The 24053-nt window shown below is 37.5% G+C and overlaps 1 protein-coding gene across 1 annotated transcript in view; it reads left to right on the forward strand.

Annotated features, from left to right (window-relative positions):
* The window catches only part of SOS1 (SOS Ras/Rac guanine nucleotide exchange factor 1), a 54969-nt gene that overhangs the window by 18607 nt on the left and 12309 nt on the right, over nt 1–24053 (forward strand). The window contains exons 7-15 of the mRNA XM_070734695.1: nt 6690–6800; nt 6891–6989; nt 8467–8594; nt 9251–9906; nt 16762–16843; nt 18045–18167; nt 20633–20736; nt 22550–22772; nt 23223–23342. Of these exons, the coding sequence (XP_070590796.1) occupies nt 6690–6800; nt 6891–6989; nt 8467–8594; nt 9251–9906; nt 16762–16843; nt 18045–18167; nt 20633–20736; nt 22550–22772; nt 23223–23342 (1646 nt within the window). The remainder of the gene's footprint in view (nt 1–6689; nt 6801–6890; nt 6990–8466; nt 8595–9250; nt 9907–16761; nt 16844–18044; nt 18168–20632; nt 20737–22549; nt 22773–23222; nt 23343–24053) is intronic.

A 24053-nucleotide genomic window follows, 5' to 3' on the forward strand; every position in this document is an offset into this window, starting at 1 on the left:
CCGAAACGTTTTATTTCCTGCCCTTCTCCCAGGTCCTCCTCAGATTGTAACCGTATGGAGGAGGCCATTTCTCATTTATTGTCCATCAGAGCCATTCAACCGGTTCCTTCCGGGCAGAAGGGCCTAGGATTTTACTCCATCCTATTTATGGTGCCAAAGTCCTCCGGAGGTTGGAGAGCTATTTTGGATTTAAAGAAGCTGAACCTATTCATCAAATATAGGAAGTTTAAGATGCACTCCTTATCTTCTATTTTGGCCGCCATCCACACGGGAGATTTCATGGTCTCCTTAGACCTCACTGAGGCCTACCTCCACATTCCTATAGCCAAATGCCACAGAAAATTTTTACGTTTTTCCTTTCAAGGCAGGCATTTCCAGTATAGGGCAATGCCATTTGGCCTTTCCTCGGCCCCTCGGGTCTTTACAAAGCTCTTGGGGTCCCTGGCGGCCTATATCCGGGCGTCTCCCATCCACATTTTATGTTATCTTGATGATATTTTGATTCATGGGAACTCCCTAGAGAAAGTGAAAACAGACCTGTCTGTCACCATGTCAGTCCTTCAGGACCATGGATTTTCCATCAACTTTGATAAAAGTCATCTCCAACCTTCCACATCCATCTTACACCTGGGTTCCATTATTAATTCAGAATCCTCCCAGGTTTTTCTCTCTCCCGAGAGAAAACTCAGTATAGGGGAGTTAATTTCCAACATTTTATCCAAACCTTCAGTATCCATAGTAACTCTGTCTTCCCTTTTGGGGAAGATGGTGTCATGCATAGGCATCATTCCCTGGGCTCGCCTTCATGCCAGGGAACTTCAGTGGCTCCTATTACCCTTTCAGAGATCGGGGCACAGCAACTCAAATCGTCGCATTGTCATCCCACCAAGTGTTCGCAGATCCTTCAAGTGGTGGAAGTCTCCGGCCATGGACAAAGGATCCCCGTTCAGGTGCCCGGATCAATTTGTCATCACCACAGATGCCAGTCTATCGGGATGGGGCGCCCACGCCCAGGGGATGATAGCCCAGGGCACGTGGTCCCCGGAGGAAGCTTCCAGGCCAATCAATTGGCTAGAATTAAGAGCCGTTTCCCTGGCTCTGAAACATTTCTCTCCTCGCATTCCCAACCGGCACGTTCTCATTCTCACCGACAACATTGCCACAAAAAGCCATATCTGCAGACAGGGGGGCACGAGATCCAAGGCACTCATGAGGGAGGCCCTCAAGTTAGGCCTTTGGGCGGAGAAACATCTTCGGTCGCTCCTAGCCGACCACATCTCGGGGAGCCTCAACGTCCAGGCGGATTGGCTATCTCGAGCAACGATAGATCCAGGAGAGTGGAACCTTCATCAGGATCTGTTCCATCAAATCTGCCTCAGATTCGGCCTACCTATTCTGGATCTCTTCGCGACCAAGGCGAACGCCCAACTCCCTCGCTTCTTTTCCAGATTTCCATCCCCGGGAGCGGAAGCAATCAATGCCCTCCGGAGCCCATGGCCTCCAGGCCTACTTTACGCATTTCCTCCAATTCCAATTCTCCCGGACGTGATTCACAAGGTCCTCACCGAGAGGGCCCGAGTAATCTTAATCGCCCCTCATTGGCCCCGCCGACCCTGGTTCGCGGATCTACAACAGTTGTCCGTCCAGGACCCCTGGCGACTCCCCGTTTCGGGGGATATGCTGCGGCAGGGGGCCTCATTCCATCCAGACCCGGAGTGGTTCCACCTCACCGCCTGGCTGTTATCAGGAGAGACTTAGAACTGCGTGGTCATGACCCCGATACAGCGGAGGTCATTCTAAAGGCCAGAAGGAGTTCGACCAATCGAATCTACGACCACACGTGGTCCAAGTTTCACCAGTGGTGTCTACAGGAAGGCCTCTCTCCTCTGTGCATCCCCATACACAGAATCATTTCCTTCCTTATGCAAGGCTTCCATAAAGGACTTTCTACCAGCACCCTCCGGCGTCATCTGGCAGCCATTTCATCTGTCCTAGGGGGCCCCCGCAGACAGCCGCTCCGATCCTTTCCAGAGGTTCAGGAATTCCTCAAGGGCATAGCCAACCTCAGACCTTCCAAGGTCCACAGGTATCCCTCTTGGGATTTGCCACGGGTTCTCCATTCCCTCACGCAGGCACCATACGAACCCCTAAAATCAGCGTCCCTCAGGTACTTATCCTTTAAGGTAGCATTCCTGGTGGCTATTACCTCTGCACGACGCATTTCGGAGCTGGCTGCCCTCTCAATCAGACAGGACCTTTGTCAATTTCATCAGGACAAGGTAGTCTTGCGACTGGACCCTACCTTCTTACCCAAGGTCAGTTCCATGTTCCACAGGACTCAGGATATTGTCCTACCTTCCTTCTGCCTCCAACGAGACCATCCCTTGGCAATTAGATGGCACACTCTGGATCTTATTAGAGCGCTGAGAATCTATATCCAACGCACAGGACCCTTTCGGAGGTCAGAAGCACTGTTTATAGCCTATCACCCCAGAGTCATGGGGGCCAAAGTGTCTTCAACAGTAATAGGCCGTTGGATCAGAGGGACTATATCTAAGGCCTATGAATCGGCCTCCCTCTCAGTTCCAAGGAACATCACAGCGCATTCCACCAGGAGCGCAGCCACCTCGGCCGCTTGGGCGACTCAAGCCCCGTTGGAGGAGGTCTGCAAAGCAGCCACTTGGGCCTCGCCAAATTCCTTCATCAGGCACTACAAGATTGATGCTTACGCTTCAGCAGACGCTGCCTTTGGCAGAAGGGTACTCCAATCCGTTATCTCACACGATAGCAATCTAATCCCACCCTAGGGACCATCTATTGGGTATGTCCCATGTGACTGCTGGACCCGCTCCTTCAGTACGGAGAATAGGCGTTGATTGCTTACCTGAACGCCTCTTCTCGTACGGTGAGCGGGTACAGCAGTCACTTCCCGCCCTTGTATGTGTCTTCCTTACTTTTCTATAATCCTTTTTTCCTCTAACAATAAGAGTTGAACACTACAGAGCTTCACAGCTGAGCCTAGTCTATGGATTCGCGAATTCTGGGGAAGGGGCGGATCCGGCAAGCTTTTTTAACACTAGGCTCAGTTCCACCGGATTGGACATGAGCAACCCATGTGACTGCTGTACCCGCTCACCGTACGAGAAGAGGCGTTCAGGTAAGCAATCAACGCCTATTTCACAAAAAAAAGTTAGTTATTATGGATTTATGAATCGATTTCAATCTTATATAAAACATTGATTCTATTTAGAGAAAAGAAAACTCTTTGGCATGCAAAAGCTATTAAATAGAGTTGAAGGTGGCTGATTTAGTTTAATGATTAATCTGATCTGGAAATTAATAAAATCACCTTTAAATTGAATCTCCAAATCAAACTTTCCCCCCACATTTTAGTAGAAGCTGCAAATGCTTCTGGTTGATTATTTTCAAATACTCTTAGTTAAACTTTTGTTTTTGATTTAGTGTTCCTTTTAGGTATTCAGTCTTGGTTGTCCACAAAAATAATATTTGTTGTATGAAAGATGCAGGAGGTGTGATCATGTTGATTTTTCTGGTCATTCGGTTATTTGAGAAGCTAGAGTTCTACAGTCAAGTCTTAGTGCCATCCTGCTTAGTTTACTATGGTGTACAGTATATCTAAACTTCAGTTAGTACAAACACAGGTTATTGAGGGGAACTGAATAATGTAATCATGCAATAATATTGTACAATAATATATCATTGCTTTCTAGTATCTCATTGCTTTCTAGACCTAAAGTCCTTTCCTTTGATGGAGAGTTCAAGAGAAAGGGAATACAGTTGAAGCCCCTACCTTTCTCCAGAATGCCCTCTTGAATGTATAGATCCTAAAGAGTAGCTTTATTTATGTTATGAATCTTCGGAGAGGGGCGGCATACAAATCTAATAGATAGATAGATAGATAGATAGATAGATAGATAGATAGATAGATAGATAGATAGATAGATAGATAGATAGATAGATAGAGATAGAGATATACAGTATATACACATACCCGTGAAAATTTACGAAAACAAATATATATATATATATATATATATATATATATATATATATATATATATATATATGTTGGCTTGAAGATAACTTTCAACAGTTATGAGAAGATTGTGCTTGCTGAATCTTAAAATCACGTACAGGCCATAGGGTGGCTGGGTTTGGGCACTGGGATGACTGGCCACAGTGTGGGGCGTGAGGTGGCACTTCTTGGCTATGGCAGCAGTGGGACTGAAGTAGAGGCCCAGGGACAGTGGCAACTAGATGAGATTGATGAAATTCCCAGGTCTTTACTTCAGAAATGGGGAGAAGATAAGACGTGTGTGGGGATTTGAAGTGTCTCTGTGGTTATTAGTGTGGGTAAGCTGCCAAGTGGTTGAATTTTTATCATATGACCACAGGGATGCTTCCACAATTGTACCTTTAAAAACCGGGCATCAGTACAGTTCATTCAGTTCCACCATAATTTTGAGCAGTTGCTGAACAAATAGTTGTTAAGCAAGGACTACCTGTATTTTTCTATCTATCAGATTTAGAAACCACTCATCTTTCTCAGAAGACCCATTTCCAGTTCCTATAGACATCTAATTGGCACATACACTATTCTAACAACATGAAAAATATCTTTGTAATTTTTCTTTCTTCTGATTTTAATTTCTGCTGTTTTAACTATCCACTGTTGTAATTCATTGTAATTTTCTTTTACTGAACCTCTTAACATTTTCTAAAGGAGGTACCTGACAATCTATTCACATTTACGACTAGTTGCCAAGTTCCCCATGATCATATCATCACACTTTACAATTCTCTGCCATGCTGCCCAGAAAGTCTATGGGGAAGCTGGCAGGGAGAGTTGCAAGTGGCCACTGTCTTGTCAAGAAGACTCAATTTTCTCTCTGGGGCTGGCTGAAAGAGTTCCCTGCTGATCCGTGCTTGCTTGTGTCCTCCAGAGGTGGCAATAGAAGGACTCCAAGATCCATGCCTGGACCTTGGCTGTGAAATTTGAGCTCAAAATCCCTCTGAACCTGCAGTAGGCATGGAGAGTGACTCCATTCGCTTAATGACCCATGAGACTGCTTAACAGTTGCAACAGGGAGTCCTGAAATTGCAGTTGTTGAGCAAAGTGGTCACATGGGCATCTCATTTAATGACCACTTCATTTAACATTCAAGACTTTAGTTCCCATTGTGGTCATTAAATGAGGACTACCTGTAAAAGTTCTATAAAACTACAGGAGATCCACAGTGGCTAGAAGGCAGTACTGCAGGCTACTTCTGCTGACTACCAGCTGCCTGAATCCCTCCAGGCTCAAGGTTGACTTAGTTTTCCATTCTTCCAAGGTTGGTGAAATGAGAACCCAGATTGCTGGGGGAAATATGCTGCCGATGTAAACCACTTAGACAGGGCTGTGAAGCAGTATATAAGACTAAATGCTATCACTAGCAGGAGGTGAAATAAAATGATCCCAGGAATAACATAAGTGATTTCCTATTGTAACGAGTCTTCGGAGAGGGGCGGCATACAAATCCAAATAATAAATAAATAAAAATAAAACATGGACATTCCTATTGTTAAAGTGCATGGACCCAGACATAAATGTTTACTCAAGAGTAACTGCAACTTTCTTGTTCCAGTGAAGGTACAGGTTAGATACACAAGCATGATAAGAATCAATCCTCTCTATATGCACACAAATTTGGGGGAAGTCATCGCTTCAGAATTCAATAATTATCTTCCTCCTTATATTCTTTATTTAAAGTCTGAAAAATCAAGGAATCCTCACATTCTGCTCTGGTACTGGACCTTCCACCCAAATTTAGTCAAATATAATTGTTTAATTGATTACTGTTGGAATTGGAAATGCCTAGTAAATATCTGAAATGTTTTATGTTTAATGCTTTATGTTTACTATTGGTCTATGTACAGTAATCCCTCGTTTTTCGCGGGGGACACGTTCCAAGACCACCCATGAAAAACAAATTTCCGTGAAGTAGAGGAAATATATTTTTTTATATATTTAACGAGTATTTTGACTTTTTAAACCCACCCTTTGTATTAAACAGTCATTCTATAATGTTTCTCAGCTGGAACTACATGTGATATCCTACCAGTTTCTTTAATAGAGTACAGTAGTACTGTAGAAGAATTTTATGAATTTTTAATGGATGTAAAATTTTCAATGGATTTAATGGATTTAAGCCCCCTTTGAAAACCCGTGAAGTAGCGAATCCGCAAAAGATGAACCGTGAAGTAGCGAGGGATTACTGTATTGTGATTTCAGATTTTTTAATTTAAAAGATTAATCGTGAGCACTTTAAACAACCTCTAAACACTGAAAGACAAAAACAATAACTTTCTGTGTAGAAATAATAAATGAGGACCCGGATTGTGGGGGCAATATGCTGGCTCTGTTAAAAAGTGCTATTGCTAACATGTTGTAAGCCGCCCTGAGTCTAAGGAGAATGGCGGCATGAAAAAATTAAATAAATAAATAAAATAAGAATATATACAGTACATTGAATACTTCCTACTTAAATTTATATCTTTGTCAGTACAGGGTTAACTTTTAATTAATTTATAGCAATGATATATGGAGTCATGAATGTTTGAATGTATGTTGACACGATAATTTGAAGCAATGAGATAGTTGAAATATTCTCCAAACCTTTCTTTAGGAGCTAGCATTTGATCCTTATGAATCATACACTCAAGATATTTTACGGACTGGCTTTCATGATCATTTTCTTAGCCAGTTATCAAAACCTGGAGCAGCCTTCTACTTGCAGGTATGTTAAATAATGCATTTATATAATGGATATTGCAGGTATCATAAGACTTACTTGTAACACTAAAATACTTCTTTTTTTAATTTCCAGTCAATTGGATATGGTTTTAAAGAAGCTGTTCAGTATGTTTTACCTAGGCTACTTCTAGTACCTGTTTACCATTGTCTTCATTATTTTGAACTTTTAAAGGTAAGAAAAAATAATTCCATCTAATATTTATGAAGTTTGCAATAAACTGACTGTGGTATATCTCTAAAGAAGTTCCCCATTTTCAAAAATATGTTGAACTTGATACTGCTAGTTCAGTAACAGAATTCATAAACTAGGGAATGCAGAAAAAGGATTTATGTGCTCTCTTCATGTATAACCAGGCTGTTTCTCATTATGATTGGTATCATATTAATTAAAATTTAAGACAACTCTCTTTTTTATTGTTGCTTAATTAGTTTAATTTAATTTAATTTAATTGACTTATATGTCGCCCAATCCCATAGGACTCAAGGCAGCTTACAATAATAAAATAATACAATAATATAGTAAAAAGTCAAATATAAACAATAAAACCCCGTTAAACGAATTGATCAATTAAATAACAGTAAAAAAACACTAAACTAAACTATACAATCGTACACTCATTCATACCAAGTGAACCATTATTCGGTTGGGACTGAGATGTTAACTCTCATGACCCCAGGCCTGTTGGCAGAGCCAGGTCTTCAAGACTTTTTGGAAGGCCAGTAGGGTGAGAGCAGTAGGGACATTGGGGGAGGGGTAGTTGTTTCCAAAGGGCCAGTGCCACCACAGAGGAGGCCCTCCCCCACGTGCCAACCTGCACTGCTTAGTCAATGGGACTCGAGAAGGCCAACCCTGTGGGATCTAATAGGTCTCTGGGATGTATGTGGCAGAAGACGGTCCTGTAAATAGTCTAAGCCTTCAAAAATTAAAAACTTCAAAATTGGCTAAATGTTACTTTTATCAGTATTATAAATTCAGAGTTTGCTTCTTATTTATTTAGACTTATATTTCATCTTTCATCCAGAAATACATGAGATCCTTCCCCATTTTTTCCTCAGAAACATCCACTCTGTGAAATAGATTGTGCTGAGAGAAGATAATTGGCCCAAAATCATCTGTGCTTTTATTCTAGCGGTTTTACACCACTTTCTTTTCCATGTTGAAAATAAAAAATCCACATGTAACAAAAATAAATAGTATACTGTATATCTAATTATACCCTATTTTAAAAGTTTATTTGTATTTTGACAATTTTCTTATTTTGGTACCAGTCAGTATTGATTTACAGTATTTTGTACTGTTTATTTAGAGAGTTGATTTATAGAAACAAGGTATTTTTTTTTTAAAAAACCTCTCATGTCATGATTTATTAAGGAGATATTTGCTAGGCAGACCATGTGTAGATTTCAAAATTCTCCTGTCTACCTCAGAACTCCTCCTCCTAATTCCTCATATGACAAATACCACTGCTCTGAATTTCTTCTGTGGCAGTCAGCAAAATTAATACTTGCAGTAATCCTTTTAGACACATAAGCATTTGCAGAAAAAACTACTAGATTTGTGAAGAGCGAAAGTAAAATTGCTTTCCTCTGAAAGATAAAAACTGGTCTGTAAGATTTTATACTTATATAAATTGTTCTTCTGTTGATAGCAATTAGAAGAGAAGAGTGAAGATGAAGAAGATAAAGAGTGCTTGAAGCAAGCGATTACAGCCCTGCTTAATCTTCAGAGTAGTATGGAAAGAATTTGCTCCAAAAGTCTTGCAAAGAGAAGGCTTAGGTAAATGCACTTCTGTATTCTCCCTACGTTTTAGTTCTGGAGCGCTGTGCTGTAGATTTAGATTTCTCAGTTTCCTTTCTTAGTAAACAACCAACAAAGTAGTTTGCAACAATATGATTTTTCAGAGGAAGTGACATCAAAGTCCGGATAGCTATTGTTTTAAAGTTGTATGTGTTTGCCTTCATGCTTCTAGTAAATGCATCTGAGACTCTACTGGTAAGCAGAAAGAAAAAATAGTTTTTTATTAACTATTATCCAAACAAAAATATCTTGCAGATTAATTTAGAGCATTTAATAGTTTTTGTACTAACTCGTTTGGTAATGGTTTAGGGCATCTGAGGAATGTAATACGTAAGAATGAAAAGTAATATTTATATTTTTTATTTGTTAATACAGTATTAATTGCTACTTGACAGTTTAAATAGGTTTGACTGACTAGAATCTGTTGGTTTAGCAATTACATTTTTAAGCATGACAGCACTTTCAAATCTGAACTTTTCTGCTTATAATTGAAGCTAACTTGCTGATTTCTTTTTATCATCTTCTAGATCCTATTAAATTCTTTTCCAAATTAGTTGTCAACAAACATGTTATGTTTCTGCTTAATATATGATTGTTACTGTGTAAATAAATAGCATCTTGCTCCTCTTTCAAAGTGAATCTGCATGCCGATTCTACAGTCAACAAATGAAGGGGAAGCAGCTAGCAATCAAGAAAATGAACGAGATTCAGAAGAATATTGATGGCTGGGAAGGAAAAGACATTGGACAGTGCTGCAATGAATTTATTATGGAGGGAACACTCACACGTGTGGGTGCCAAACATGAAAGACATATATTTCTCTTGGATGGTCTGATGATTTGTTGTAAGTCAAATCATGGGCAACCAAGGCTGCCTGGTGCTAGCAATGCAGAATATCGTCTGAAAGAGAAATTCCTTATGCGGAAGGTACAGATCAATGATAAAGATAACACTAATGAGTACAAGCATGCTTTTGAAATCATTTTGAAAGATGAGAATAGTGTTATTTTTGCTGCTAAATCGGCTGAAGAGAAGAACAACTGGATGGCAGCCTTGATCTCCCTACAGTACAGAAGTACCCTGGAACGCATGTTAGATGTAACTATGTTGCAGGAAGAGAAAGAGGAGCAGATGAGATTCCCAAGCCCTGAGCTATACAGATTTGCAGAACCTGATTCTACAGAAAATATTGTTTTTGAAGAAAACATGCAGCCCAAATCTGGAATCCCAATTATTAAGGCAGGAACTGTTGTCAAACTGATTGAGAGACTTACATTCCACATGTATGCTGGTAAGGAATCTTTTCAAATCTTTAAAATATATGAGTTATTTTTAATTGTCTCTGTATACCAGTAGAACCAGAAAGGTTGGATTTCATTTAATTTAAATTTGTTTGCTAGATTTGTCTGCCATTTGTTCAAAGGCTCTAAGGGGCTAGCAAATCAAAACAGAAAAGAATCCCTTCAATAGAAGTAAAGACAACAGGTTGATAATAAAATAAATAAAACCAGCAGCATCAAAGGATACGGATACAAAAAAAAAGATTAGATATCTTCTTTACCTTGTACCATTAATAGGTTTTGTTCGCTTCATTGGCCATCTTTTTATTTTAAGAATATATTACCGAAGTAAAATTGCTCAGCTACTATGCCTTAGATGCTGGATCATTTAATTTTGCATTAAAATATAAAGAAGCACTGTATATCAATGAAAAATAATAGGTACTACCACTGTTTGTTCAATTGTAAGATGCGTTGGTAAAACTGAGACATAAACAGTCACTGAAGATTCATTATGTTTGTTGTCTTCAAGACTGCGGCCTGCTGTGTAGTTTAAACAAGATATTTTCAAAAAACAGTCATTTATTGCAGTGTTACATGTATCACCTTTACAAAATCATCTATTTAACAACATTCTGGGTTGTAAAGGTGACACTGTAACACTGTATTTCCTGGGTCACTTGGTTGAGATCATCTAAAAACCTTTGAGCATAAGATCACAATTGGGCCAGATATAACCGTGTAGGTCTTCTTTCCTTAATTCTGTTGCTTACCAGAAACTTGTGTCTCTCTGCCTCAACGGTTGTTGCCTCCAGTCCTTCTCACAAGGAACAAACTCCAGTATCATTTACCTTGTCATTCTCCTTTTTAAATCATTTTTCTGTCTTGCCCTGTCACAGTCTCTTGTTTCTGCAACCTTCTGTCTTTCTCCACTAGCCATAAATCCTTATGCCCCTCTTTGCCTCGTCTACCATGTTCCCTTTGCACATGTTTGTCCAAATGCTGTTTAAAATTCCCAGGAGTTTTGGCATGGTTATATCTGAATAAAGTGAGACATAAAAGTAAGGAATTGGGAGGCTGGCAGTTACACAGAACCACATTGATTGATATAATTTATTTTATTATTTATTTATTTATTATTTAGATTTGTATGCCGCCCCTCTCCGCAGACTCGGAGAATTGAGTGCCAATTCTTAAGGAAATATATATCAAACTGTAGATAGCATTTTAAGTTAGCCCTCCTGTTAACATGTTTGTTTATATTTTGAAAATTGAAGGCTAAAAATATTTCCCATTAAAGAAAAAGAAATATAAATTTGGAAGGGGAAATTTAAACTATCAAATACAAAAAGGAATAACAAATAATAAGCCAAAGAAATTAAAACATGAAATTAAAAAAAGAAAGGAAAAGGAATTACTGTATAGGAAAACTAGTTTACAACAATATTCTTCACCATATATCTCTGTGCCTTTCTGTCTTTGTTTCTGATCTGTCTAAATGCTGCTTCATACATTACTTTTCTTTGGCTTTTTACCTCTTTGTTTTTCCGTACTTTAATTGCAGTTCTATCACTTCAACTTTTGGGGACTTTTCTTTCTTCTCAACCTGTTCATTTCTGTATTGTGTTATTTGTTTTGTGGACTGATTTTCATTCATTGTCTCTGAATGCCAAACCATCTAACATACTTTTTTCACAGTGATCATTAATTTTTTTTAATCCAAGCTATCACTTGATAACTATTTATTTTTTTGCAACAGACAACATACCGCCCATTACAGTATTTTTACCAACATTTGCATATCTTAAAATTTATCTATTTTCTTATTTTAATAAGCAATAGCTTTTTAAATAACAAAGCCCATTAATTAATTTATTTATTCTAGATTTTTTTATACTTAGGTATGATTTGCAATGGTTCATTCCATTTTTCATTTTAAATACAGCCTTTGTTTTTAATATGTTTTATACATTAGTTTTCATTAAAAAAAATTCCATTAACTACAAAGCATCACATGCACAAAAACTCCCCAGCCATCATATCTGTAATCACCAAAAGCATTTCATTATACATTTATCTGTAATTAAACGATAAAAGGAACATCAGTCATATATCTTATTTTCTGCTCAATGGTATACTAATCATTCCATTTATTCATTTGTATGCTTTACTTGTATCATGTATAACACTCTTGCTACATTCAGAAACCAAATTCAAATTTCACATTCATGTAAAACAGATTTTGTAATTCAATCCTTTTTTTATAATTTTGTTTAATGATACAGTCAAATGCAACAAGATATTTTGGAGCAAATGTGGATGAGCTCTGAGTGCCTTCTTATTTCAAACATGCATTTGCTTGAGATTGCCAAAAATTATCTGTCCCACATTCAGAACATACCACTCCTCTATCTTTCATTAGTTATCATAGTAGTTCATCATAACCAGTTATGTTTTTACATTTAGATTAGATTCATTCTATTGGCATACATCTACATATAAATAGACTCTCTTATTTCAAATTCATATTTTCTTCAGATAATCACCATACAGTCATAGAATATAAGTGTTGGAGTGGAACTTGGAAGTCAACTAGTCCAACCTCCTGTTCCGCGTAAGAATCTACTATTATAGCATCTTCAATAGATGATCAAACATGCATTTGTTGAAATACCCCCAGCAAAAGTCACAACATCCTATAACAGTCTGTTCTACTGTGGAATAGTTCTTGTATTTTATAATTTTTTCTTGATGTCCAAATGATGTCTGCTTTCTTGTAATTTAAACTGATGACTTCTTGTCTTCCGAAACAATTCTGTCCTGTTTTCTGATAGGTAACTACCATGCCTTCCTGTCATCTTCTTAGAATAAGCATATTCCTAGTCATATGGGCATATTTGGCCCAAAGATGACCAAAGCCCAGTTTTATCCTAATTTTATCCATACTAGGTACCTCTAATGTGGGAACTACTTGCTGGTTGAAATACAGCTCCCTGCCTCCTATCAACTAGGACATGGGTCAGCAAACTGCGGCTCTGGAGCCACATGTGGCTCTTTCAGCCCTCTGCTGCAGCGCCCACTCATCGGTCAACACCACAATTTTGAGAGGAGCTTCTGGTTGGGGGAAGGGGAAGCAGGGGATGCCAGGAGGAAACTATGGCAAGAGGCAGGTTTTCCAATCAGCTCTACAATTGATAAGGCTTTCGGTTAGAACTAATAGAGGGAAAAGGCCGCTGCACTAGGAGACTGTATGGTGGGGGAATCAGACTTTCAGTCAGCTCCAGAATTGAATAGGGGGCTTCTGGTTAGGATCTTTGTGGCTCTTTGAGTGTTTGAGATTGCTGACCCCTGAACTAAGAGACATAACTATTGTTCTGAGAAACCCTCAGAATGGCACATCCTTGAAGTGACAATGTGAATGGGGGAAAGTATTGCAAAAGGTCTACCACTAATGAAAAATAAATTCTTATTTTTAATACTTTATGACGAAACTTTGAGTAAAGTTTTTCAGAGCAGTTTTTCCCAAAATGGCCAACATTTTCTTCTTGTTTTTTAACATTTATTTCGTCATTGTGTTTGAACAGCACTTGCACACAAATGGGTGGGAGCCGGAAATTACCATTCTCTAGAACTTCCTTTAAAAAGTATTTTTGATTGTTCATTGGCCATCTGGTCTGCCTTGGGATAACAGAAATTATACAAACACTGTTTTGGTCCAAATCATTAATAGTGCAAATGTAATATTACAATATTTAATGTATCTAGCTTTATGTATTTCACTGTACCTCTCACTTAACTAAAATCTGGACTAAGAATCTGAAAAGAGATGTCTGGCTAAACTCCAGTATACCTCTATGCTACGGATAAAGTATAACAATTGGATTACTTTTTAAGAAATCAAGATTCTTGTTCACTCAAATATTTGTGAAGATACATGTCCTAGTGCTTACTACTGTCTGAAGCATATATGATTGTAGAATTGTGTCGTACCTTGTGTATCTAAACCTTTTGCTATTGTTCTGCTCCTTATCTGATCAGACAGTATAACAAGGCTGATTCCATACTATTTATCTCTCTGACTGACTGACTGTATATAGCTGCCCAATTCACACCCAGGTGTTTATGAATGGATTACAACTTTTAAAATTCACAACATAAAACCCCATAAAATATTGCCTCACATTGCATTAAACATGGTCTGTTTGAGATCCGCTTAGATTATGTGTGATCCAGCTACTGTAGCTATTTCAGGAATCTATCATTAAAATAAACTATTGTTTAGCACAATATTCCATTATGATCAAGCAAAAACTATAGTTAGAAGTTCCAAAGAAGCCAGAATCAGGAAGCAGTTAATCACAGTGTCTACTTACATGTAAGGATGGCAAAATGGGTTAACAGGATTTGATTTCCAGAATTTCATGGGTCTGAATCTAGTATTTAGTAGGTAGAGGAGAGGCAGTAGCTTAATTCCTTGCAGATGTGGAATAATTTATTTCCATTTGTGATTTTGTTTATAATTAAAATATGGAAGTTGATGGATAATGGGACAAAAAAGTCAGGGGGATTGACTTATGAACTCTATGTAGACAGTAATACAGCTTTTTAAATACATACTCAGAAACTTGTTTCAACTTTTTTCACATTCTGGCATGTATAATATAAGCTGCTTCTTTGTTTTTATAAACCTCTCTGTTTCTTGAGTGAATACATCCAGTTTTTCAAAAATCTTGCAAGTTTTTTCTCTGATAAGGTTGTGATATTCTATTTATAAGTTTTGGTACATTGAATTGCATGTGCGTCAGCATAGCATCAATTTCCTTTGTTAAGGCATTCAGGAATTATTATTATTTTTAGAAGGTTTTTTTATAGCTTTTAAAATGCCTGTGTTGGAGAGACATTTATCACAGATGGGCATCCTGAATTTAATTGTGTGTATGCTTCACCCAAATAAATGGCCGTTTGAAGTCTTGTGGCAACAGTATCCAGTAGGAAAAATGCACTTGCTGTGTAGCTACTTTGAAACTAAGATTTTAAAACGTAAATATTTACTTCTAATTGACTATAATGTTTTATTGTAATTTGTAGTTGTGTGCAAATGGCCAATCTTTCTTTAGGTTCTACTGCAGCATTAACGCGTCTCTTAGCCATCCATGAACATTAATAGGCCTTTGAATGACTCTTTCTGATCATCCCTTTTCTTCTGTATGCTGAAGAAACCTGAGTAAAAACTAACTGGCTGATTATAATGCAGACAAAACAGAGATAGAGAGATAGTAAGAGGAAATTAATGCTTATATTAATGGGCAGAACTAGAAAAGAGAACATGCCCTGATTCAATAAATAAGTGAACTGAGAGAAGTCCCTCCTCTTCATGGCTGGATTCAGTTGATAAGCACTGTTTCTATCTATCAGGGTCTTCTTGCTTTCATGGGTAGGAAAAAGGCTTTCAGTGCTCTTCAAAGTGATGAGAAATATAAATAACTAAATGAAAATGGATAAGGTATAAGATTTTGGGGGGGGGGGGTCTTTTTTCTTTTTCCAAACCATTTTCTCTTCGGGCTAGTTGGCGAAGCAAAGAAAGGCAGCAGAAGTAAGTTGATTTATGTGTATGTAGTATATCACTCACCATCACTCCGCAGTCTGCATTGGCTGCCGATCAGTTTCCGGTCACAATTCAAAGTGTTGGTTATGACCTTTAAAGCCCTTCATGGCATCGGACCAGAATATCTCCGAGACCGCCTTCTGCCGCACGAATCCCAGCGACCGATTAGGTCCCACAGAGTGGGCCTCCTCCGGGTCCCGTCAACTAAACAATGTCGGTTGGTGGGCCCCAGGGGGAGAGCCTTCTCTGTGGCGGCACCGACTCTCTGGAACCAACTCCCCCCGGAGATCAGAACTGCCCCTACTCTTCCTGCCTTCCGTAAACTCCTCAAAACCCACCTTTGCCGTCAGGCATGGGGAAACTAAACATCTCCCCCTGGGCACATTTAATTTATACATGGTATGCCTGTGTGTGTGTCTGTTAGTATATGGGGTTTTTTAGTATGTGTGTGTCTGTTAGTATATGGGGTGTGTGTCTGTTAGTATATGGGGTTTTTTAAATCTTTAAATATTTTAATTAATTGAATTATTTATGATTTGTTTTACACTTGTTGTGAGCCGCCCCGAGTCTTCGGAGAGGGGCGGCATACAAATCCAAATAATAAATAAATAATAAATAAATAAATAAAATAGGTGAATTCAGTCGTGCAAGAATTGCCAATCATTGCAAAGATAGTGGAAACAAGTAGAGTACCTTCAACCTTTGTTCCCTGAAAGAGTTGTTTATTCTGAAATGATGCTCCACTTCTGAGATTCTGAAATGATGCTCCACTTCTAAAGACTTTACTTGCTCGTTTTCAAGTTTTCACCCCTTTACACTTCCACTCATATTGGACATGTTAGAAAGGCTTGATGAGCGTTCAATACATTAGAAGGACTTCTAATTGTCTACTTTTGCACCAAGAAGTGTGCTTTCCTGGTTAAGCACGCTTTTTATTTTTACTCTTTTACATTCAGCCTCCTGTATTGAGTTCCCTGGGAATCTAAGGAAAGATCAGTCTTCTGAAAATGCCATTACTTGTCATTAGTTTGGCTTAACAAGTCCCTTAAGTGAGAATGTCCTGAACTGAGTACCTTTCTGCTTATCTTAGATTGTTTCCTGAAATCTGTCAGGAATTAATATCCTTTTCCTGTTTCCTCAGTCATCATTAAAGCATAGTTGCTATGATATGGTCTGCATTACATTGTAATAGAGGAGGCTTCTAGCTATCATCACAGGTCTTCCTTCATAAGTTGCCTAAGTCATTCTTTTTCTATTCTAGATCCCAATTTTGTTCGAACATTTCTTACCACATACAGATCTTTTTGTAAGCCTCAGGAATTACTGAGTCTCCTGATAGAAAGGTGAGTGAATCTTTCTGAAATACTGTCTTATGACTTTTTTTCCTTCTTGAGATTTTTTAAAGTGCTTATTCTTAAGAAGAATGTTGTTATTTCCCCAACTTAATGTGACATAACTTCAGAATGAATTATTTCTTCAAGTAAATCAAAGATAATTTGAGCAAAGGTAATGATTTTCTTAAGCTAACCTCCATTCCAGATTAGTTTCATGAAAAGTGAAATAAGATAAATCAACAATCCCATACAGTAGTGTCTACAGTATGGATCAAAATTGGCAAGATTGCAGGCAATAGCACAATATAAGACAAGTTATATTGTCCCATTAGTACATTATGCTAAGGGTGTTTGTATTTTTAACAAAAATGGACTAGGTACACTTGAATTTCTTCACATTTCCTATTTGTATATAGGGCTTAATCAATAAAATAATAAATAATTTTAATAATAAAATATACATTTTTATCACATTTATTTGCAAATGTAAACACTTATGTTTGCAATTAAAATGCTATTGGCAAGAGCCCTGGTGGCACAATGGTTAGAATGCAGTACTGCAGGCTACTTCTGCTGCCTGCTGGCTGCCTGAAATTTGGCAGTTCAAATCTCACCAGGCTCAAAGTTGACTCAGCCTTTCATCCTTCCGAGGTGGGTAAAATGAGGATTGTTGGGGGCAATATTCTGCCTCTGTAAACCGCTTAGAGAGGACTGTAAAACTGTATGTAAGTCTAAATGATATTGCTTTGCTAAAGAGATACCTGTGTTTCCTTGAAAATAAGACTAGGTCTTATATTAATTTTTGCTTCAAAAGACGCATTAGGGCTTATTTTCCAGTTAGGTCTTATTTGGGGGGAGATACGGAACTATAATGCATCCGCCTGGCTGACGGTTTTATAACTGGAGTTTATTTTGGGGGTAGGGCTTATATTTCAAGCATCCAGAAAAATCATGCTAGGGCTCATTTTCTGGTTGGATCTTTTTTACAGGGAAACATGGTACTTAGGATTATTGCATCTGCATCTGTGATAACTCTCAGAATTATAATTCTGTTGGGTTGTCGTCCTGTTTCATGATTCCCTGTGACATCCTGAGTGATGAAAAATGCTTCTCTGTATTTATTTTTGCGATTGGTATTTTCCATCTTGCTAAATTAATATATAAATGTTACACTTAGTCATTTAGGTTTCTCTTCATTATCCCATATTAGATTTGAAATTCCAGAACCTGAACCAACAGAAGCAGATCGTATAGCTATGGAGAATGGAGATCAACCTCTTAGTGCAGAATTAAAAAGATTTAGAAAAGAATATATACAACCTGTACAGCTACGGTAAATATTGAAATTTATTTATTTCATTTTATTTCATTTCATTTTTATGCAGCTTAACTCCCAACTTTCTTGGCAGCTCAAGGGGTCTTTAGTTGACAATGAAAACCATTTAACAATTCCAGAGCTGCCAGGGGTTTTTTAATGTGCAAAATCTAACCCAGTAACATGAGAGTTCACAAAAGCATTTGTCAAGGTTTTAAGTGGAGAATGATTTGAGGGCCAGCTTACATCCTGAAAAGATAAAATCATTTATAGGAAATAACTTCTAAAACTATGCCCATAAGATTTGAAATGGAGCACCCTTTTGTACATCTATGTTAAACGTATAAAATTGCATCTTCATTGTTTCTCGCTTTTAAAATATTGCTTAAGGACCAAAGGATTATTGATGTGTCCATTCATGCAACAGAGGTTTTCTTTTCAGAATTTCCTTCCTAGACAAGCTTTCTTTGTCTTTTTTGCCTTTTTCTTAATTCAGATATTAAACAGTGGTATAGGTAATCCCTGTGTTACAAGCATTCCCTTAGTGAATGTTCAAAGTTATACAATAAATGGCTCCTAGTGTTTGCAAACAAGGCTAGAAACTACGAATCTTGCAGCACCACGGCAGTTGTTCACCCATACAAACAACTGTAGAAGCTGTGCAACATTCATCCTGCACGTTGCAAGCCGAAATGGAGCTTCTGAGGGGTGGATGCCCCATTCGGCATCCAGAGGCCTCACCCAGCACATTGCCAGTTGAAATGGAGCTTCTGAGGGTCAGATATTACCTACAATCTTAGAGTCCAGTTATGAATTTTAAGTTCATATTTAGCAGAGACCAAACATCGATATTGATTAGAAGGCAGATGACATTAATGTAAAGAGTTAATAATTTAGTTTCCACTCTAGGAATTCAATTTACTCAGTAATCTTACAAGTTTTGTATGTGTAATAATTCAGTCTAGAAAAAAATACATTGGCAGCATCACTTACAAAACAATTACCATATTTTTCAGAGTATATAAAGCACCTTTCTCCCCCCCCCCCCCAAAAAAAGGGCGAAAATGTCGGTGCATCTTATACCCTGAATACAGCTATTTTTGGCCTCCCAAAGCCCCACTCCAACATTCCGTTTTTGCAAAAATGGGGTGAACAGAGGGAGTCCTACAGAATGCTCCTGGGAGCTGGGGGAAGGCAAAAACACGGTGGCGTTTTTGACTTCCTCCATAAAAGTTGATGGAAAATGGTGCACAGAGGGTTTGGGAGGCCTGCAGTGTGCTCTTGGGGTCTGAGGAAGGCCAAAATGCCCCTGTTTTTGCAAAACAGAGTGCAGAGACAGTTTGGGAAGCTTGCAGAGTGCTCCTGGGGGCCAAGGAGGAGAAAAAATTTTTTTCCCTTACTTACCTCTTTGAAATCTTGGTGCATCCTATATGCCAGTGCGTCTTATAGTTTGAAAAATATGGTAGGTACTTGTTCTGGAGAATCTGTTGTTGGACAACATAAATACAAAGGTGCTTGACTTTGATCACTCATTCTCCATAGTGGGTTGAGGTAGCATCCAGGAATAGGTTAATTCTTGCCTTCAGCTGATTGGACCAAGTCTATCAGAGCTGAAAAACCTACTCTGTTGCGAGGGGCTTCCAGCTTTCGACTCAGCCCTCGACGTGGATGGATGTGCGAGAGTTTTTCTCCATTCCTGAGTATCGTTTCAACTAGATCATAATTCATTTAATAATAAATTTAACAAATCTGTGAGTTTTCTGGCTGACTCTACTTGTCATTAGTGAGCCATAGCTCTAATTCTTGGATGGTTTCCTCAGTTTGATCATTTGGACTGGTTATCTGGGGAATAGTATAAAATATAGAGGGAAAATAGATGGGAGTTGAAAGTACAAAAGGTGCAAAATTAGGATATTTGCTTATTGGTCAGAAATGTATAATTATGTATGTTTTGATATGATTTACTGTATATGTATGAATATCTATATAAAATTGGTGGAATTTTTTTTTTAAACTTAAAAAAAAAATTCTGTTGGAATTCTTTTTGTGCACAATAGACAGCCTACTTTAATGTTAGGTAGTGATCGACTTGTTGCAAAAACTTGCCTTTTAGTCCAAGTGTTAGAACTCGAATGGGAGATTGCTTATAGGACCATTCGTCCCATCCTTTTCAAAGAATAGCCAGTCAACACAAAGTTAAATAAAAGTGCTTATAAATATGTGCTCCTCCTATCTATGAGTTGCTTAGTAGGGCTGCAATTTGTGGAAACACTCAAATTGCAGTCTTACTAATTGTTATTTAAAATATATTCAATAAATATTCATCTCAAATATCTAATTTAATCTAAGGACCCGGATTGTGGGGGCAATATGCTGGCTCTGTTAAAAAGTGCTATTGCTAACATGTTGTAAGCCGCCCTAAGTCTAAGGAGAAGGGCGGCATAAAAATCAAATAAATAAATAAATAATACTTTATGTTGCAGAGTATTAAATGTATGTCGACACTGGGTGGAACATCATTTCTATGATTTTGAGAGAGATGTAGATCTTCTGCAACGATTGGAAGAATTCATTGGCACAGTCAGAGGTAACTGATGACCACAGATATCTAGTACTTACATTTTCATTGAATGTAGTTTTCATACCTGTTTCTTATTGATCAAATGGATTCCATTTAATGTTATGTGGGATAGTAACTGTACTAATCTAATTAGTTAGAGTAACAGTTTCTACTCTGAATCAACTAGCAAAATGTCAGCATGTATTCATTGTTTGACATAGCACTATATTGATATTATTATTCCAATACTCCACATTTATTCCTTATTTTTTAATAAGTTATGCCTGGATTGTTGGTCATTCATTAAACAGTTTTATTTGAGAAATATTAACCTAAAATTATTTTAGATAAGGGAATCTTAACATAAAATATCAGCCCAACCACAGATAATCGGTCCTAATTAGAAAAAAATAAACCTTCAGTGCTTCATAATTCAATATAAGCATATATAGTTAGAATAAATCAGAAAAACCTCTGGAAGTTGACTTAGATTTGACTTATTTATTCACTGACTGACTGACTAGCGAGGATTGTATTTTTAAAAAGAAACCCTCTGATCAAAATAACAAAGATCCAAGATTCATTATATTTTAATTTATGTAGGAATATGCCAGAAATGTATCTGTGTGCCAATCTTAGGCTGCTCTTTTCTTATTCTGATGCCAGTTTAACTAAAAGCTTGTTTATAAAAAGCCTGTTTGAACGAAGCTATCAGTGTCCCATTTGACATTTCCCTTGCTGCTCCTCTGTCTTAGCAACTTTAGCATTATCAGTTGCTTTCCTTTCTGCAAATAGGTCTTACTTGATATAGATACTCTTCTATGTGTCTGCGTTTAGATATACAAATAAAAAATACTATAGATATATATTTTCTATATATACAAAATCAAAATACATGTATATGAATGCAAAACAAACAGCTTAAAATTAAAAAGTTTGCGTCTTTCCTGTTTGGTTTAAAAAAGTGCTGCAGCTATAGTTGAAAAATAGGAGTTTCAGTAGCAGACTAGAATCACTTGCCTGACGTGTATACTAACGCTGGTACGAAATCCAGTTTTTTAAAATTTCTATCTATCTTCCCTGAGCTACTGTACTTTTCAACAGTTGTACCATTTTATCATTTACTGTAACAGTCACTTGAATTAGAAGGCTTAACTAACACCCTTTTCCACTCCTTGGGAAAAAAAGTTTTAAAAAATATTTTAAAATCCATGGAGAATGTAGAAAGCGCAAGAAAATAAAAATAGTAATGGAAAAAGGAAAGTTGACGAATCATACGAAAATGTGAGCGGAGGTCACAGCCATGGAGGAGCGAAAGTGAATAGAAGACCTATCCTCCATAAACAGTTGATTACCTGTACTCACCACAGGAAAACCTGACGGCACCTATATGTTGTTGTAAGCCTTAAATATCTTAATCTCCTAAAGAGCCTCCCATGTCTTAAGCCTAAAACTGACAGTGTAAAAAGCTTTCATTCCCTCATTACACTAACCAAATTGGAACTGCTGTGTGACATAGCATTTTTTTCTTGTTATGGAAAACAAGAATTGTAATTTAATTCGGAGATTATTAAAATAAAATAGGATATCAACTTTTTTCTTTGGCCAGTTCTTACATGCTTATACATGTATTGTTTCAAAGTTCAGAACAGCAGGTTGGAGACTCTCACTTCCTTCCTTAAACAAGAAGCAGTTGTAATTTGGGATATTTGTAATGCTGGGCTAAGTGAAATTCTGGGTTGTTGTTTTTTTACCAATGGGCCTGTGGATAAGATAAAACCTTTATATTTTTAGACCTTGCTCCATGGCGCTGTAAACCAGTTTCTGTACTCATTCTCAGGTAAAGCTATGAAGAAATGGGTTGAGTCAATCACGAAGATAATTCATAGGAAAAAGCAAGCACAAGCCATTGGGCCAACTCATAATATTACTTTTGAAAGCTCACCACCTCCAATTGAATGGCATCTCAGCAAGCAAGGACAAACTGAAATATTCGACCTGCTCACTTTGCATCCGATAGAAATTGCCCGACAGCTTACTCTACTTGAATCAGAACTTTACAGGTAGAGCCTTTTTTCCTTTGAGATGTATCATTCTTAGTTAAAATATAGACTTGTTTAAGTTTGGGTTTTTTAATGTCATGTGTCTTTTTGCCACTTAGTTTTACTAGCCGAATTATTAGTATTTGATTTTCTGAAGTATACTTGCCTATTTTTAATGAACGTTTAATAGCAGTAATTAAAAGTGAGAATTTCTCTTCATATATTGGGAATTATTTAATAAAATTAAAATAATGGTTGCAAGGGCAACATTTCTTTGCATAATATAATATGCTATCGATAGTAGCTATAGAGAAAGCTATTAAAACCAAATGCTTTTCTTTCTGTGAACAAGAAGCTAGAAACGAAAATCAGTTCATTGATTAGTCTAATTCAAAATTATTGATTTAATTGGAAAATATTTTTGATGAAAACCCAGCTAATCTTGCTTCATTTTGATTTTATGTTTGGCAGGGCTGTGCAGCCATCAGAGCTGGTTGGGAGTGTATGGACAAAGGAAGATAAAGAAATTAATTCTCCTAACCTGCTCAAAATGATAAGACATACTACTAATCTTACCTTATGGTTTGAAAAGTAAGATTAATTTGATTCATTGATCATGTTAGTATTTGCATGGTTCCTATGATGTAACTTAGCAGAGATTAAATTCTAAGGAGGAAATACAGGTACCCCTCAACTTAAAAATAGTTCATTTAGTGACCATTCAAAGTTACAACAGCACTGAAAAATGTGACTTAATCACCATTTTTCATAATTACGATTGTTGCAGCATCCCCATGGTCTCATGATCAAACTTCAGATGCTTGGCAATTGACTTGTGTTTATGATGATTGCCTTGCCCTGGGGTCATATGATCACTTTTTGCAGACTTCTGACAAGCAAAATCATTGGGGAAATCAGATTCACTTAATGACCGTGTTACTAACTTAGGGACTGTAGTGATTCACTTAACAACTGTGGCAAGATAGGTCATAAAATGGGACAAAGTTCTCTTAACAACTGTCTCACTTAGCAATGGAAACTTTGGGCTGAACTGTGGCCATAAATCGAGGATTATCTGCAATTATATTTTAAAACATTGTTATTTATTTTTTATATGGTCTGTATTCAAGCAGCAATGATAATACTAGGTTATATATTGGTTTAGAAGTGGTATAAATCAGCCATCACTGCATCATTACATTATTTGGTTTCTTGCTTCAGATAGCAAACACATCACCTATTCTCGGTGAGTTTGGATGCTTTCTTTTCAGTTGAGAAAAGGTATACAGATTGATTGATCCA

The sequence above is a fragment of the Erythrolamprus reginae genome, chromosome 1 (assembly GCF_031021105.1).
Source record: "Erythrolamprus reginae isolate rEryReg1 chromosome 1, rEryReg1.hap1, whole genome shotgun sequence".
NCBI lineage: Eukaryota > Metazoa > Chordata > Lepidosauria > Squamata > Dipsadidae > Erythrolamprus > Erythrolamprus reginae.